Genomic DNA, 19,274 nt, shown 5'->3' on the forward strand with positions numbered 1-19,274 from the left:
TACTGGGAACTGTTAGAAATTCTTGGTTTGTAACCAACAGGGGCTCCGTAAAATAAGCTGTTAAACATGCTTTTAATTAAAAGCGATGATTCTCTGGTGGTGAGAAGTGTATGATGTGGTAAAAGGGTGACCAGGACCCACAGAAGAAGACAGATGCAAACCAGCTGGAGGCACTCTGCTGATACTTCCCCATCGTTTCTAGGGACTGCATGATCAGATTCAGCCATTACACTTTGAAAATGTACGAAACAGACCAACAACACTGAACTGTAGAATGAGAACATGGGGTTTAGACACAGAAGTATGACAATACATTCTCACAGAAAGTGTTGACTTACTCTCCTAGACTTCGATCAGGAAGGGCAAAAGCAACAGAGAAAAAAGGCAGAACATTTGAAAACATAGTTAATTTCATTGATAGTCATGACGCATGATTTAAAAGCACTTTTTATAACACAGAGAAAACACCACTGTAAAGATAATTAAAGCCAGAACACATGCCACCTTCGGAATCACATAAACTTCAGGGGATGGGACAATAAAACATCTTTATATTTGTCAAGTTTTATTCAGGTGATTTAAATGAAACCAGAAGAAAACCTGCATGAGGTACACATTTCATCAAGATAAAAATGGGTGACAAACTTCAAAGTGTGTGTTTAGGGAATCAACACCTCAGTGAAACCCAAATTATTTTAGAAAATCTAAAAAGAACCAAAAATTGTAGGAGGATTATTTTTTAGTTTTCCAAGCAAAGAGAACATAACAAAAATATCCAGTTCAGAAGCAACACCTGCAATGTGATGAAGAAGAACCAGAAGTGAACTTAGCCCCTAGTTATGTACTGATGGGCTACATACGAGATCCCTTTAAGGTCAGGATGGCCTCTCTGTGGCATTCAGGATCCTTCTGGACCAGACAATAGCAAATGAGTATTAATAATAGCCAAAGGAAGAGCTCTAGGATGGCACACCTTTGTGAGGTTATTCCACGAATGTGATGAGTTCTGTGTTCAAAACGATGTCCTGAACACCCAAATGGTAGGTACCGGGAAGACACTGAGGACACAGCGGGGCATGGCCCCTGTCCCTGAGGTGGGCGCTTATACACTGACCACGCATCCTTCTGCTCCCTGGTGAAGGTAACAGAGTGCTGAATGCTTGCTCTACCAGGCAAGGAGGCTCACCCTGAAGAGCTTAGACTAGTCATTTCCTTAATCTGAGTCATTTGTCTGTAACTGGCCAGACTCCCTCCAGCTGAAACAGCGAATGGCACCATTTCAATCACCTGGGGAGGGGCAGGAGCGTGCTGGGGTTTAGGCGTCTCTTTAGAAATACTTCTATGTATTTACTTTTAATCAGGGCCCATAGCCTTGCACTCATAGTAACTTGAATCCCAAGTCCTCCCTCATGGATGCTTTCAGGCTTTCTGGACAGAGCTATGACCGCAGGACCGTACTACAGATCAGATGGGCAAGGAGGGCAGCCCTCCACCACCCGCGCTGCCATGACAGCCCCCAACAACAGCAGTGACACACATAGTTTTCTTGAAGGAGGCAGCAATGTGTCCATAATACTAATACAGAACAATCAGGATGGAAAATTAGGTCGGGTGGTGGAGAGCTGAGGCATGGGATGAAACAAGGGGCCGGGATAAATGAAATCCATGGAGCTTTCTGCGTCCACCCGATGACATCACATGAAAACCACTCAACTCTGGATATGGAGTCAGGGATCGCTGCCATTTCTATACCTCCCCAGAACATTAAAAACAAAATCTGCAATCTCCCTGGATAAAAATTCTTATTAAAAGCATAACTGTGTTCCTTGGAATGCCTTCCATTGAACGAAACTGCTCTTTGTCTGCCCATGTAATTTCTAGGTTGGTCTGAATGCTTTAGAACTATGCATTTCTAACAGCCTGTTTGCTAATCCTTCAAATAAAACCCAAGTTTTAAAAATAAGAGTACTTTTATCTTTTGTAATGCAAGGATTTTGATGTTAACTTATGAAAAATATTACATTCTGCAACTATGCCTCTGAGACACTCCTTTCATATATTTATTACTAGCCCACATAAACTTTAAATTCTGAATAACAACCTGAGTGGACCTTGTTTTCCATCAGGCAAATATGCTTTTAAAGGTGAATAAAGTGGCTGATCTCCAGGCTCTGACCTCAGAAGCCTACTCCATTAAGCTGAGCAGGAAGGAAGCAGCACGTTTCAGAAATATAGTATTGACAACCCTACATTAACTACTGATGAGTTCTATGGCGTTAAAGTAGTCCTACAAATAATTATTTCTGCACTTTGAGAAATGATGGCCATTCAGCTTGCTTTGCAGGGAACTCTAGACAAACGAAAAGAGGGTTTTCTTTTTTGAGAAAATAAATCATGGAGAATTAACACTCATGATAATTAACAAAACACGATGGAAGGAATGAAACAGGTTCTGAATCCTTTGGTAGCATAATAAAAATTAAACATGTATTCAGGAAAGAGAAATGCAAGTTGAGAAATTCATTCAGGCAAAAAATATAAAAGTAAACTTACACAATGAACTTAAAATAAAACCTTGGAGAAATTCCATAATGTGAGCCAAGAATGTAAACTAAAGAATGAAACTATGGTGTCATTTTTTTAGTTCAATTCCTTATTCTCTATTAGCAGTATGGACAAACTACCTTCTTTCTTCTTAGAAAACTCTATTAACATATAAAACGCATCATTAAGGAGTAAAATCTTAAATCTTTTTAAACTGCACGCAAATACTCACTGATTTACAGGATTATAAGTATTTGTGGTATCCAACCTAAAACTAACCTCTATGACAGAAGCTTCAAATCTCTCATGTAAGGGATACGTGGTGGGGGCAAAGGATTTCTTCTTTTTCATCTAACTAAATATTTATTGAGTAGCTTTTGGGTGCCAGACAGTGTGTCAGATACCGCAGAGAGAGAGAGAGAGATGAGCAAACACAGAATCTGTCAAACACCTTGCAAACCACACTATGATGGGAAATTGAGAGAGACTCAAACAAAACGCTGGAATTTGGGGACAGATTTATGGGTATCATTATTTAAAATATTTTCAACCCTAAATATAGTTATGTACCAAACAGTTCTCTTGGGACGTTAGGCTATTACAAAAGCTTAAGATAATTAATTTCGTAGAATATCTGCCAGAAGTCAAGGAAGAATTTTGACAAGAAAAAACAAGTCCATCAAAAATCTGGGGATCCTACTGACAGCTCAAATTCTTGGAGCTTCCTTTTTAAAAGAGTCAAGTTAGAACCTGGTGGGGGTGAAGAGGTTAAATAATTTGCTGGGTGCTTTTAATTTCTCAGGTCATTTATCAGGTTAGTTTACACTCTTCTCGAATAGTAGTGCTATGGTAAGAACTCTATGGTGGACAGTCTCCTTTCTTATTTGAGTCATTAGAAATCATTACCTACTAACCTTATTTTGCAATGAGAGATGATAAACAGCATGGGAATGGGATAAGCGTGCTGTGAAAGATCAGTTTTACTTGTAAAATACTCTGGACATGGTGCTAATGAACATGCATCGTTTATTAATTTGGGGTGGCTTTAAATCAAATCATGCGCATTTTATCGCGTATGTACTCCTTCGGCTTATATGCAACTTTGTTCTTTAGCTCCTGGGAGCAGATTACATCAGTCTTTATGCAAAACAAAAAGGGACTGCAACAGTCTGCCCCCACCCCCCCAGAAAGCTTCCATATACAGGAAGGAGGTGTTACTGTAAGACAAAGCAAAGGTAGGAAGTGGTTAAGTACATTTCGTTAAGTACAAAACCTCGCAATTTTCTGCCTAAACAGCAATCTACTTCTTACCCTCCATTTGAGTCTTTCTATTGCTCTTACACAGAGAAATCATTCAAGGGGACCACCTCTCCTAGGATTTGTATGCCAGTAATAAGCACCTTCAAAAGAGGCCTCCAAACACAGGTGCCTACTTCCCGTCCACAGGTGCCCAGGGTGAAAGGGCTGTAGACTTCTCCCACTCGATGAAAACCCAGAGAGCTATCTTCACTCAGTGAAGAGAACCTTCTGGGTTGCTTTAAAGGGTGAGGGTTGCTGATGCAGGGCTTCCACGTTTGAGGAAGGTTGCCTTGTTTTTGTTTTGGACTCATGAACCCCTTCAGAAACTGTAGGAATGTACAGTTTGCCATTGTGAGGTGATATCATGAGGAAATGACAACATAAAAAAATGCTCTATTTTATGTGGTTATTATTAAATACTGCATTGAGATACTGCACTTAAATTCAATGCATGATAACTTCCTAATATAAACAGGCAAATTTTAACCCTCCCCTACTAACAAACAGAGCTCACTGTTTAGTTTACCCTTGGCATGAAGTCCATACCCTGTTTGTGTGTTCAAGGTCATCTATCACTAGGCCTGAGTTTCCACCTCAGAAACCCCATCTCTCAATCTTCTGCCCTTTTTGCCCCCAAACTGCGGAGGGCAACTGCTGACTATTTCAGACAGCTTCCATCTCAGAGTCCTCTCAGCGTCCCCCCTCTGCAGGCACGCCCCTTCCCAGCAGATCTCTTATGGCACCAATACCGCTTAGGGTATGACTGCTGGTTTGTATGGCTGGCCTGCTCTCTACTAGATGATGATTCTAGAGGATTCTAGAGGATCAACCCCCCTCTGGCTGCCCAGAAAGACAGAGATGACCTAAAGAGGACATGGGTGTGCACTCTACCCTGAGAGGACGCAGCACTTTGGAAGTACAGGTCTTCAAAGCCGGAATGGCAAACCTAGGGTCCTGGAATTGTAGCTCTGGTGTTAAGAACATCTTTTGTACAAGGATGGCAAGGGAAATAAAGGACAGTCGCTACATGGGGTGATGCAATAGGTATACACTTGTATCTTCTATCTCGTTTGTCCCCACAACCACGGTGGCAGGAAGCTGGTGACACGCCTATTCTGCAGACCAGGAAACACAAAGGCCCTCCCAGGCCACCTCACTTCTGCTGGAAACATACAGATCACCTACTTCTTTCTGATCAAGTTGAAGAGAGGATTTTATTAAGTCTCGGAGCGCGGTTAGCTGTTTCTTTTCTTCATCCTGGGTCTGTTTTATCTGTGACGGAAAAACAGGACTTTCATCACGTATCTTTTATACATGAGCAGAGTTTAATTCACCCAAATATACCAGTCATCAAACAATTCAGTTATATAGTTGATTTCTTTATTAAAGTCTTTTACATGGTCTCATTATCTTACATGAAAGGCAGAATTTTCTCATCTTATGAAAGTACCAGTGAGTTTTAAAATTAGTGTCTTAATGCAACAGGCCTTCTTATTAAATAATACATCTAGGCAAGACAATTAGCTCTGAAGTACCATTTTAAACACAGTTTAGAAATAACACTGGGTCACTTGCTTCTGGTTTTTCAAAGGGCAGTAGCAGGAATCCCATAATGTGGTTAAATGGGCCAGAAGAAAATGTGAAAAAGGACCAGAACCCAATGGGCTAAGGTATATATGAATGTTTACATGGTGGCACCCGAGGGTTTGGTACTGGTGCTGCTTTTTTTAATCAGCTGGAACTTATTACAACCTGAATCATGTTAACTATTAAAAGACAACGGCGGTGGGGGGGGGGCGGTCACCTGGGTGGCTCAGTCAGATGAGTGTCTGCCTTCAGCTCAGGTCATGATCCCAGGGTCCTGGGATCGAGCCCTGCGTCAGGCTCCCTGTTCAGCGGGGAGCCTACTTCTCCCTCTGCCTCTGCCCCACCCCCCGTCCCCACTAGTGCACTCTTTCCCTCTCTCAAATAAATAAAATCTTAAAAAAAAAAAGACAATCGGAAAAAATATACAGCTATGTGTTTTTAAAGATATATACGCAAAATCCAGATATCTGACAAAACCCCCCCCCCCAAAAAAAATCATAAACCTGCCTACCCCGAGACAATCAAGTTTTGTCCTTCAGGGTCAAACATTCTTTCTACAAGTGCCAGACTGCAAGGCACTCACAGGTGATGCTACTGGACCCCAATGGACAGCCATCTAGAATCGATGGTTACATACCCTCATTCCTCCTATGTCCCAAAAATGTACTCTAGGATATCTGACCATCAAGGCCTTCTGAGTTAAACTGAAAGCTTACCTGCACTAGGTTTATACTGACAGATCACGTACCCCTGCTTTTCTTTAAAGCTCTTCTAATCCAGATTTCAAATTTACTAATATTTATCTATAAAAGCAACTTAAAATGCATGCATTTTATAAAATACTTACATTATATAAATCAGCAGCCAGTTTTTCGATGTACTGTTTCAATTTATCAGCCGTTTTCAAGCCATCTTGAAAAAAACTATGATGGAGAACATCAGAGATTTACCAGAAGCATAAAAAAGAAATGAACCCTAGTCACCTATAAAATCTGAAAATACTAATATATTTACTCTCTACCCACATAGCTACACAAAACACTTATAAACGAATTTCAGTATTTTATAAAGATGCACCAACAAACAGATTACGGGCACCATCTGACACGTGCTAGCAGCTCTCACGTAGACAGTGCAAATTACAGCTGCGGTCCCAACACAGCGATTTCATGTGCGTACCCGTCTATTCATAGAAACAGTCCTCCTGGTTGTGCCGTATTTGAATTCGAAAGAGAGAGACACACACCATAACTGGTGTAATATCATGAGGATGAATTAGACACTTTAAGGAGAGAGGAGACTTTTCTAGAAACAAAGGCTGCAGGAAAGTTAGCCACCTTTCAGTTCCCCAAAGACCCCTGGGGAACATGCTTGAAACACAGGAAGTCGGATTGATGGTATCCTGCCGTGTGCACAGCCAGATCGCGCCATTTCACCCTAAGAATCAGTACTGACAAGAGCCGAGCATGCACAACAAGCTAAGCATGCTTGCATTTTATGTGAGTTATTTCATTCACCCCCAACAAAAACCCGAATGAGTTCCCAAGCACTTCAATCTCATCTCCTTTTCAGAGGATAAACTGAGGCACAGGGTGAGTACATCACTTGCTCACATGACTAGTAAGTGGCAAAACTGGGATTCGGGGCCAGGCTTTGATTCGGATACCCCTGCTTGTGATGACCAAGCAAAGAGATTTCCTGTCTGACCCCTCCACCCAGGAGTTCCACTTGTTTCAGTGTTTGTAATGTTGTCTATCCTCTTGGAGGCTTCTCTAGCCCTGCCCCACATCTACTGCTATTTCCCCACAAAAGAATGAGGTCCTTGCGGATGAGGACTGTCTCATCTCAGGATCGCAGTGGGTCCAGCACCAGGCAGATGTCAGTGAATGATAAGGATGCAGTACTATCAAGAAGTTTTAGGGCACATCTTAGGATTCATATCTACATATATAATTAGCTTAACGTGGACAATCAATGTGGACAATACATTCTTATCAGAACTGGCCCTCCAAGAGTGAATACTGAAATCCCCCACATGTTCGAGAATTTTTTAAGGTTGACATCTTCAGCTGAGAACCCTTACTAAAATCAGAAAGTCTTTCACCAGAGGAATGGGAGAAAGGAGGGCTTTTTGGTTAACCATTTAACTTGAGAGCTACATTTAAACTCTTCTAACATTCAACTGTTCACCACTGCCCATCGGAATGAAGGTTAAACTTCTCAGTACGGAACTGAATACAATTTACGTTCTGGACCCTGAATAGCTTTCTGGTTTTATCTCCTACCATCTTCTTTGAAAAAATGTGGGTTCCGGCCATGCTACATTTTTTTTTTTTCCAGTTCTCCCTGGCCTTTGCTTCTGCTGTTCCCTCTTGCTGAAATGCCTTTCCCGACTATGCTTCTACTGTAACTCCGTTCGTTGCTGCCTCCCACAGCAGCTTGCCCTGGCCTGCCAATCCAGGGGATGGCATATTCTAGCACGGGCTTGTGTCCAGGCCTAATGCCAGCCCTTGAGCAGCGGGCTGCGCTCTGTCCAGAGTAGGCCATTCATGAACATCAACCTGAACCGGCCTCATCTACATGCGGGAAAGTGTCTGTGGAAGAGGCAGAAGTATGGCTACAAAGTCAATCACAGCAAAACCACTTCTAATCTCTGATACTCAAGTAATTTCTGGAGAAAGGGTCTGAAGGTAGAACACATCAGTGTAAGGTAGATGCTATCAGGACTCCTTACAACAGAAAAAGGGCTTTAGGGTCAGAGGCTTCCGGCTTAGAATCTGTGCTGGAGGATTTACTAGCAGTGGTTCTCTGGTGAGTCACTTCTCCTCGTGTTAACTGTATTCCGTGGGCGGGTAACACAGATAACACGTATGAACTCGCTCTGCAAGGTGCTGAGTCATTAGGACATGCTCAGCACATGTTAGCTCCCTTCCCTGGACTACTGGATTTATCACAGAAGGAGTCATGTCCTTCCCCGAGGGATAGAGATTCGCTGCAGATTAAGTTTGTGTTTCAGTTTCACTTTCAACATGAAGGAAATTTAATCTTTTTTTTTTTTTTTTAAAGGTGAGCTTAAATGACAATGCTTTAGATTTGTGTTTTCCAAGGGGGTAGCCACTAGCAGCTAATTTAATTAAAATTAATGTAAAATTCAGTTCCTGAAGTCTCACTAGCCACAGCAACTACATGTGGCCAGTGGGTACCGTGTTAAGACAGTAGAGAATACCACCGTTTCCATCATGGCAGGAAGTTCTACTGGGCAAACTGAATAAGCGAACTCAAGAGTTGAATAGCACACAGGAATGGTATAAAACACACACATTTTAAGGAGAAGGAAGGCACTGATAAAAATGACAAGTTATTTATCAGGAGGTGAAAGCAAGCTGGAAGGGAGACAAATTCCTACCGATTGAAAGCCTGAAGAAAGACCCCAACAAGTCTGTTTTCCTACATTTGAATTCTCCAGAACATTACACAGACTAAGAAAAATTAATAGAATGAGAAATCATTTTAATCTACAATATGACTCAATTGTTACAAACAAATCATATACATAAATCCAGTAATCTTCTGAGTGCGATTATAGGTTTTCTTTTTTGTTAACTTCATTTTCTTTCTTTTTTTTTTTTTTTAAAGATTTTATTTATTTATTCATGAGAGACAGGGAGAGAGAGAGAGAGAGAGAGAGGCAGAGGCAGAGGGAGAAGCAGGCTCCCTGCTGAGCAGGGAGCCCGATGCGGGACTCGATCCCAGGACCCTGGGATCATGACCTGAGCCGAAAGCAGATGCTTAACCATCTGAGCCACCCAGGCGCCCTTAACTTCATTTTCTAAAACACATCATATATTCAGGCATTAGGCAAAACAAAATTATAGAAAAGAACCAACATTTCGTCTAGAAGGAGAAGGTTGAGCTGAGGCCCTCTCAGAAAGTTACGCTAGGGCTCACTTCTGGGTTTTGGTGAGAAACAGGAATAGGAGGCAGAGGGGACCAGATGCAGGGAGAACAAAACCGTCTTGACATTAGTAACACAGTCATCAGTAAGCAAAGGCCGATGTGCTGTTGACCTCACCGTCGGTCTGGTGACCCCTCCCCTCTGTGCCCGACTGTCCCCTCCTTGAGGGGTCAGTCTCAGCCATGAGCTGGGTGGGACTCAGAGTCATGGTCACACATCACCTGCCACAATATTTCACTGAGGGTGGTGGGCTTCCCTCTCTGTTCCCTGTCTCCTCCCTCCAGTTCACTGGCTCTGGTTCACTGGAAATGCATGAACTTCGGAGTCAAAAGCATATGATGTTTTGGCTCTCAGTCTCACCGTACGTACAACCTTGGGCAGGCTACTGACCCTGTCTGAAAATGAGCATGATCATCCCCAAAGGTGGATGTTTTCTGGCTTCCAGGAGAGGCAGATGAACTACTACAGATAAAAGTGTTCTGTAATTGGAAAGGGAAGCACAAATGTCAGTTGTGATTACCTGCCACTCAACCTGAACGTGGGAGCCTTCCCCGCGGAAGGCAACATTACGTCTCTGACACCCACTTATCCCTTGGCCGCCTTCTCTGTACATTACTGAAATATAATGAGATCTTTGGAAAATAGATGATGATTAACAGTAATAATAATAATGACAACTGGCATGTAACTATTTATTCTGTGCCACTCACTATTATGCACAATTAAGTATCCCTTTTCTTAAGTCTCCATTAGAAGCCAACAAAATAGATAGTTATTATTAACCTGTACCAGACAAGGTAACTGAGGGCCAGCGAGGTCCAGTCGTTTACTGGGGGTCATCCAGTCATTCAGTGAGGAGCTGGGATTTGAGTGTAAGCATTCCCAGCTCTGGAGCACAGGTAGTTAAACACATCAGGCTGATCTGGGTCCAAATCCTGGCTCTCCCGCTGAGTAAGAGCATAATCTCCGAATCCCTGCACCTCCGTGTCCTTATGCAGGAAACGGAGATGATCCCATGTACCGTGGGGAGTTCTTGTGAGCACTTTGAGAATGTTCTTAAATGCCAGGCACAGAGAAGCAGTTCAATACACAATGGCCACAGGCCAGCAAAATGAGCCTCATTATTTCTGACCTTAGAGACACAGCTGCATTGACTTCGCTTTCTAAAAAAGCAGCTTGAAAGAAAAACGACCATATTTTAATGACCCAGAGTGCCAGAAAAATGTAAGCTGCCAAGCGATAGGCAGAAGGCCCCCCATGTTTATCCTGACAGTCTGTGACACATCCACAGCTGCCGAGTGCAGGCTCGTGAGTGTGAGCACAGTCACCCGTCCACCAGGGAGAACACACACACCCTCCTCAGAGGGAGGCACAGTCTTCTCTAACCTGAGAAAGTTGCTATGTACTTCCCCTCTTACTCCGTCCAAACAATGATGGGAAAGGGATACTATGTTCTCTTTGCTTTCAATTTAATTTCAAAGAAAGAGAGACAGCAGGATCTCCCTGCTACCCCAATCACGTATTCTGCTTGGCTTAGAAAGAGGGGCTATTTGGCCAAAGGCTGAAATGCTCCGGGAGCACAGTATTATCTTCAAAAGTTAGGATGCCCTTGTAGTATCACAGAGTATGGTTCTTTAAAACAAATCAAAGTATAAAACAAATTAAGAAAAATGAAGTGATTTCTTAACACATCAACCACCAACCCCTCTTGAAAGCTTACTTCCAAGCTTCAGGTGCTGATTTCCAGCTAACCAGGGTGACATTTTCTCCTAGAAAATTTTCTCTACGTGTGTCCTGTGGTAGTTAAGAAACTTAAAGGGACAGGAGTTAATTAGTGTAAGTACTAATTAACTGCAAATCTATTTCAACAGTTCAGGTCAAAGAGCCAGCTGAGAGTGATATAGAGAGAGTCTTAAAAATAGGGATGTCCAGGCCCAAGTCCAGGCTCAACCAAATTCAGATTTCTGACATATTAAGAGCATGCACTCTGGAGTTACAGAGACCTGCGTGCAAGACTTAGTTCTGTCACCTTCTACATATAAGTTTTATGAGGGCATAGATCTTTGTTTTTGTTTTGTTGCTGTTTTCGGCATGAAAAAAAATTGAAATAAAATTCATGTAATGTGGAGGCGCCTGAGTGGCTCAGACGGTTATGTGTCTGCCTTTGGCTCAGGTCATGATCCTGGGGTCCTGGGATCGAGCCCCGCATCGGGCTCCCTGCTGAGCAGGGAGCTTGCTTCTCCCTCTCCCTCTGCCTGCCGCTCCCCGTTTGTACTCTCTCTGTGTCAAATAAAAAATAAAAAATCTTAAAAAAAATTCATGTAATGTAAAATTCACCATTTCAAAGCATACAATTCAGTGGTGTTTAGTATATCACAATGTGGTGCAACTGTCCCCACTATCTAATTCCAGAACATGGCTGTCACCCCAAGAAGAAAGCCTGCACCTGTTAGCAATGGTTCCCAGTTCCTCCCTTGCCCTAGCAAACAATGCTTTCTGTCTCAGTGGACTTGCCTTTTTGGGCATTTCATTTATTTATTTATTTATTTTTTTTTTTAAAGATTTTACTTATTTGACAGAGAGAGACACAGCGAGAGCAGGAACACAAGCAGGGGGAGTGGGAGAGGGAGAAGCAGGCTTCCCGCTGAGCAGGGAGCCCGATGTGGGACTCGATCCCGGGACCCCGGGATCATGACCTGAGCCGAAGGCAGACGCTTAACGACTGAGCCACCCAGGTGCCCGGGCATTTCATTTAAATGGAATCATACAATATGGGGCCTTCCACGTCGGGCTTCTTTCACTTAGAATAATGTTTTAGATGTTGATCCCGTTGCAGCATGTATAAGGATTTGTAACCCTCCTGGGAGCTTCTTGGGTGTGATCTGAAACTGGCCACTGTAAACAGAGGGCAGGAAAAGACCTGAGAAAGTGGCGGGCCCCTCCAGGTGGGCAGGTGGCAGTTTTCATAACAGCAAAGGGAGCTGACACTGAGTGTTGTCTTGGGCGGCAGCTATATGACTGGATCCCTGGCACCTGCCCTCCAAATCTCTGAAGTTTATAAAGAAGCCCCAACTGTGCTTGGTCATGTATACACCTGCAGGTGTTCTCACCGCCACATCACCATCTCAAGGCCACGTCCTTGGGGCAGCCTCTGGGAGTGGGAAAGGAAAGCAGAACCCACATTCCAAGGACAGGGGAGGGAGTAAGGAGCCTCTGAGCGACATGGTCCAGCTCATGGGGTAATCAGCAGTCCTACAGCCCAATAGTATTCCACTGCACTGCGCTACCATATTTTGTTCATCACATGATGGATATTTGGGTGTTTCTACACTCTGGCTCTTATGAATAATGAGGCTATAAATATGTATGAACACATTTTTGCTTAAATACCTGTTTTCAATCCTCAGTCCTCTTGGGTATATACCTAGGAGTGGGATTGCAAGGCCATGTAATTCTAGGCTTAACTTTTTCAGTACTGCCAAGGGGTCTTCCAAAATAGTTGCACCAACTTATATTTCTCTCAGCAATGTGTTGCGGGTTCCAATTTCTCTACATTCTTGCCAAGAACTAGTTTCCATTTCGTTGTTGCTGTTTTTTTTTTAAATTCTGCCATCCTAGTGGGGGCAAAGTGGTATCTCATTGTGGTTTTGGTTTGTATTTTCCTCAATGACTAACGACGTTGAGGCTTGTTTCTTGTGTTTTCGGCCATTGTGTATCTTTTCCGCAGAAATGGCTATTCAAATTCTTTGCTCACTTTTAAACTGGATTATCTTTTTGTTGTTGAGTTGTAGGAGTTCTTTACATATTCTGGATACCAGACCCTTATCAGATAAATGATTTGCAAATATTTCCCTCCCATTCTGTGGGTTGTCTTTTCGCTTTCTTAATAATGTCCTTTCACTCACAAAACCTTTTTGAAATTTGAAGTCCAACTTATCTATTTTTCTCCTTTGGTTTCTTTTGCTTTGTTCATTTGACATGTTTATCGAGCATCTACTGAATGAGTGAATGTGCCTTTGGGCAGGTTACTCATCCTTCCGGAGCTACAATTTCCTGATTGCTCTTGATAAATGTTAGCTATTATTATTTTAAAATTAAGGATAACATAGTAATGTTTGTAAGTGCTCGTGATCCTGCAGATCATAATGACATTTGCTAGGTGGAAAAGGAGTGGGTGAGCAGTAGGATATTATATTTGTTCTGAAAGCAGCATGTTCCCCACAATGTTCAAGTCTGAAAGTGACAAGCATTTGGTGTGGGTGAGTTGGAAAGGGTAATAGAAAGTCAAAAGCTCTTCTCTTCTGCTCCCTGTATTGTTCCATTGTAGTAGCGATATCCCTGCTGAGATGCTGGGACTATATATGGTATTACTGGAGCAAACGGACTCTTGGGCGCCCCCTGACTTTGTACTGAAAATCATTTGGAGAACTGGAGTAAGTACTTAGGATATGAAATCTCTCTCTTTTTTAGAAGATTTTATTTATTTATTTGACAGAGAGAGAGCATGAGTGCACAAGCAGAGGAAGCGGCAGACAGTGGGAAGGGGAGAAGCAGGCTCCCCGCTGAGCAGGGAGCCCGACGCGGGACTCCATCCCAAGACCCTGGGATCATGACCTGAGCTGAAGGCAGGCACTTAACCGACTGAGCCACCCAGGCGCCCCCTTCTCTTTCTGAAATAGGTACAGAGACTTCACAAGTTTATTAAGGGTTTTTGAGGGATTGCCTGAAGTAAGAAAGAATGAGTCTCCCTGAAAGAATACTACCCCGGCTTCTTGCTAGGTGGGAATTCTTGAGGTTCAACCAGGGGCAGAACCCCATTATAACCATGTTTGTGAATACCTCTCCCCACAAGGAGGTTTTTACTGTGTGGGGTTTCCTTCTGCTGATCTCTCTGCTCCCTGGAGAGACTATTCTACTAGATTCCAATGGCCAGATGCTAGCCATCCCCCAAGTCTAATGCCGACTGCCACCACCTCTGTCGAGCCCTCCTCAGTCTGCCTGGATGAGTCTCTCCTTCTCCTGATGCCCATATTAGCAATTACTTCCTAGGCCCACTGTGATGACGAATGACCCAACTTACTTCCAGTACCAGAGAATTAGCTCCTGAGGGCAGAGTCTTGTTTCATCTTCCTACCCCAGAGCTACCGGCCTTTGTCAGGAGATTAATATTTTTGGAAAGTGAAAAAGCAGGGAATGAAAGAATGGAGGATGCATTAGCTATCCAGGTCAGAGTTGCTCTTCTTTTCACCTTTAGGAGCAAAGGTTAAGATCTGTATAGTTTATAAGACATCGGACATTTTGGAAAACTAATGTTTGTGGAAGTTAAAACCTTTTTTGTAGGCTAAGGGAATGTGAGATCAGAAGATTTCTAGGGGTGCCTGGCTGGCTCAGTTGGTGAAGCATTCAACTCCTCTTGGTCTCAGGGTTGTGAGTTTGAGCCCCACATTGGGCGTAGAGCTTACTCAAAAGGGGGGGGGGAGAGATTTCTAAAATCAGGTAAAATCAGATTTGCTGCCAAGTGTTGTAATGGAGTAGACTGAGAAGTTTCACTTATTTCTGTAGAGGTTTCAAAGCAATGATGTTTCTAGGAAAACTGAAATTGATGAAAGATGAAAAATTCCACCCGAAACTAAAATTACGGACTACCACGACACCTTTCAAAGTTTCCTATGTACCCCACTAAGCTATGAAGCCAAAGGTTAGACCAGGTCTTCAGTATGAGGCTTTCACAGGCAAACTTTATCTTATAAATGTGCAACTGTTTCCACTTCAGTGTATTATTTTTTGTATGTGAAACATATTTATACAAGGTGGAATTTACTTGGAAAAGAAGGAAAAAGTTAACAAATCAGATCTATGTAAATAACAATTTGATCATTAAAAGCTTCTCCTGGAACAATTCTGTACAATACATGTATGAATGAATGATGTCAAGTGCCACTTGGAATCCTCAGAGCTGCAAATACACACAATGTAGCCGGCATGGGGCTAGGCTCCATATGCATTATCTCATTTAATTCTCACATCTACTAACCTTAACCCCACTTGACAGATGAGGGTACTGAGGTTTAAAGAGGAACCTGATGAAGATCACATAGTCACCTGGCTGCACAGCAAAGGTCTGAACCCATCTTTCTGTCTGACTCGTGCGTTCTGTGTGTCCCACAATATTAATGCTGACCTCCTCAAATGTCTCAATTACAAAGATCTTCTTAGATAGAACATTAAAAATTTTAATAATGGGTATGTTTTCACATAAAAACTCTACCAGAAAACCCATGAAAGCTAATCCAGTAATTAAGCAAGAAGTAAATAAGCAAATGTAATGCCTCAGAATCTCAAGCATAATAAAAATGCAATGTTAATAAGCACAAATGGTGCTGGTATAAACAGTGGACGTACCACCAGTTACGTAGAAATCGAAGTATAAAGTCAAAGTATTCTTAGTGCCCCAAGTATATAATTTCACCTAATTTAGGTGACAAAGAAAAACAATTCCAAGTAGGTATACATGGAACAAATGACCTGATAATAGGTAAATGCCAAGTAAGGGAGGAGGGCGTGAGAGTCACTTGGGAAGGCCTCTGTCATGACAGGGTTGCATTATTTGTAACGAGAGCTTCACAGACTGTCAAGGCCACCTTTAGGATTCATAAGTAAGACAGCATTTTTGAGTAGCCACATACTTGCACTGATTTGAGTTACTTATTTACAGAAAACAACAAAGATGGAAGATAATACCATTTCTTATCATGTGGCTTTGGAAGGTTCTAGTATCACACTATATAGAGTGACCAAATGAAAACCAGAAAGAAAGAATTAAGAAAACCAAAGAAGTGAAGGGGGTCTTCCCTGGGCTAATAATCATGATCACGATATTCTACTTACTTGCACTGTGCGTGATAATACTTTATAAGATTCTGCAGCAGATCCACACCCTTTTTGGTCTTGATTTCATTAACTTTAATGAGATACTGTGGAAATAAAACAAAATTGTATGTTGCTCAGTACAGATAGGGTTTTCCAGTCATGGGTTTGGGGGGTAGAACACCAATCATGAATCTGCACAAGTTACTGAACCTTGGTTGCCTTCAGACAGTGTGAGTTTAATTCAGGAAATGCTGATTTGGCAGTCACAAGTGTACAAACGAAATGATTAGAGTGTTAGCGTTTTATAAATGCTCAAGATTAGTTTACAAGACAAACAGAAATCAAACATAGCAAAACATTCTAGAATAACTGATTATTTCCCCCTGGTGCAGTGGATCTCAAACTTAGAGTTCACATGGTCAAAACCTGAAAGACAGTTAACTGTTCTTTGCAGAAAACAAGTAAAATAGCATTCTCTTGAGGCATATGCCATCAGATAGCAAAACTTTTAGAAAGAATTTTTGGTACTCAAGAATGAAAGGATTAAAAAAACCACGAAAGAATAAAAATTAAAATAACCCATTATTAATTTATGCAGTTAACTAACACTACCAGGTCTGGTTTTTACTAGTGGTCAAGATTTTCTGTTGATATTGTTTGCTTCTTTTTCACTTGTTTTATTATGAAGAAGTGTTTATGAGCAGATAGGTTTGAGAAGAAGCTAGAAGTATGAGGAGGGGGAAAAAAGAACATTTAAAAAAGAAAAACTTAATTTAAAATTAAGAAAATTCTATCCACTTTAATATTTTTGGAGAACTGTAAAAGGAACTCTATGACACAATTAGCATCAGAATGAGCAGAACACCAGGTCAGGGAGTGCCAGTGTTCACTGGGAACCCAGTTTGAGAACCACTGCTTTAAGTCCAAGGGAGCATGCTTTCACTACATTTCTTTCATGAACTCAGGCTTTCTTAATGACTACTTTACTTAAGCTTTCATTCAAACTGGACACGTGGTTAAAAAAACAAAAAACATGCTCTAAACCTGTACCAGGAAGACTTCATATTCACCAGTGTTACTCCTCACCAAACATTTTTTTTCACACTCACTCACAAGCAACATTAAAGTTCTCACCAAAGAATCCTGTTTTGGCATAAAGAGCCCCACAGGACCAAGGCTCAAAATATGAGACAACAGTGAAATGGCGGATCCCAAAAGGCTTGGAGAAAAATGGAGATGAGAACCCTTAAGCAACAGTCCCCTCCTCTAATAATCAAACAGCCTGCATTTAAGCATAAAAACTCCTGACTAGCAGGAAAGATCACAGTTAAGGAAACTCTGGGCAAATGCTTGTAAAAGCTGTTCTTACTTCGCACATTTGCAGCTGAAAGAGGCGCCGTTCCTTCTCCATCTCCTCTGCGATCTCAGCTCCCGTGATCTCTGTGCGGATCATCCCGTGCTGCTTTGCATGCTCTCTTTTCTCCTTCTCAATTTTTGTACTGTAATTAAAGCAGATGCCATCATTAAAAAAAAAAATTCACGTCTTTCCTTTAACGAGAGCCACTGATTGTTTCTTAATTACGAGAGTAGTAAGAGGCAGGAACTCTTACATAAGTTGGTAATATTGACCAAAGTAAGAATGCAAGAGAACACACCGTACAGATTTTCACCTAGGAAACCTCTTACATTTTAACTCTGATCTTACACATGGATGAATTCTTTAAAGATTTATTTATTTATTTTAGAGAGGAGAGAGAGAGAAAGAGAGAGTGAGTGCATGAAGAGGGGAGAGAGAGTCCTAAGGAGTCTCCGCGCTGAGCGCGGAGCCCGACACAAAGCTCGATCTCATGACCTTGAGATCACAACCTGAGGTGAAACCAAGAGTAAGACGCTTAACCTAACCAACTGTGCCACCCAGGTGCCCCCACATGGATAAATTCTTACAAATTCTCTCACATTCTGGTTGGCATGAAGAAATCTTGACAGTTGACTTTTTCTTGGGTCAAGTACTTTAGGATGAAAAAGAATCAGAAAGTTGGAGACCGGAGGCATATCTTGATTACCAACATATGATTAGTCTGAGAATTATTTCAAGACAATCAAAGTGCACAATGGACATGCACAAAAAGTAGTCAAAGGTAATTTCCAATATTCCTCTAAACCTGGGCGATTTCCATATCCCCCTAACACATTTTAATCATTCAACCATCTGGTATTGGATTGTACAAAATAAGGATGGGAGAAGTCCCAATCTATAATCTGGACTCCTATGAAATGTTCTTCAGTGAGGAAGGGGCCAAGAAGGAAGCAGGCAATTATAAAGGAGGGCCCATATTAAACCAACGCAACCTGAGGCTAATGCTTGGCTATGATAGATGGTACTCTGGCAGTAACACCAATGGTTACCACCCTCTTTCTGAAAGTCCATCTAACTTGAAAACAGACTTCCAATTTCAAAAAGAGTGTTTTAGTTGTGAATGCAAAGATGAACTGACTTAGCCTTCAAGTCTTCTTTTAAATTGTAGTGGTGGGGAATCAAACCCCAAAGAAAGCCAATATCCTTATCTATATACAAACACGGTAGAAAATCAACCCATTGGAAAATCTACTATAAATGTGGTTGGGATTCCTCTAACACCATAATGCCATATCTTATCATGCCACGTTGGCCATCAAGTAGGTGTGAAAACAGATAGAGAGTAAGCCTCAGCTCTCTCCACTGGTGTGGGTGGGAGAGAAGCAGAAAGCTGAAGACATCTGAGAAGAAACGTGAGGAGCAGGCACAACGTCATAGCAGTAGACTCCTGGGTTAATGTGGTGACTTGACCACATGTCTTCATTTCTTCTTCCTTCCATAATCCCACTAATATGATACAAAAATCATAAACAATATAATCTCCCAAACACAAGAACTGAAGACAAAAATGGATGAGAGAATTCAGCAAATATTTGGACAAGCAGGTCTACACAGAGAAGAGAAAGCGCGTACCCCGAACAATAGGGCTCCCTGCCTCCCTGG

The 19,274-nt window shown here is 42.0% G+C and overlaps 1 protein-coding gene across 10 annotated transcripts in view; it reads right to left on the reverse strand.

The window, feature by feature from the left end:
- ASAP1 (ArfGAP with SH3 domain, ankyrin repeat and PH domain 1) overlaps window positions 1–19,274 on the reverse strand; it is a 344,878-nt gene that overhangs the window by 78,187 nt on the left and 247,417 nt on the right. For 7 of the 10 annotated variants that reach the window (XM_032415481.1, XM_032415489.1, XM_032415485.1 and 4 more), the window contains 5 exons: window positions 17,625–17,754; window positions 16,274–16,359; window positions 6,278–6,353; window positions 5,029–5,115; window positions 339–347 (listed from right to left, as the gene is read on the reverse strand). In XM_032415481.1, the coding sequence (XP_032271372.1) occupies window positions 339–347; window positions 5,029–5,115; window positions 6,278–6,353; window positions 16,274–16,359; window positions 17,625–17,754 (388 nt within the window). The remainder of the gene's footprint in view (window positions 1–338; window positions 348–5,028; window positions 5,116–6,277; window positions 6,354–16,273; window positions 16,360–17,624; window positions 17,755–19,274) is intronic. The other 3 variants (XM_032415484.1, XM_032415490.1, XM_032415486.1) reach the window with 1 other exon arrangement.

This window comes from Phoca vitulina, unplaced genomic scaffold, assembly GCF_004348235.1.
Source record: "Phoca vitulina isolate PV1807 unplaced genomic scaffold, GSC_HSeal_1.0 scaffold18, whole genome shotgun sequence".
NCBI lineage: Eukaryota > Metazoa > Chordata > Mammalia > Carnivora > Phocidae > Phoca > Phoca vitulina.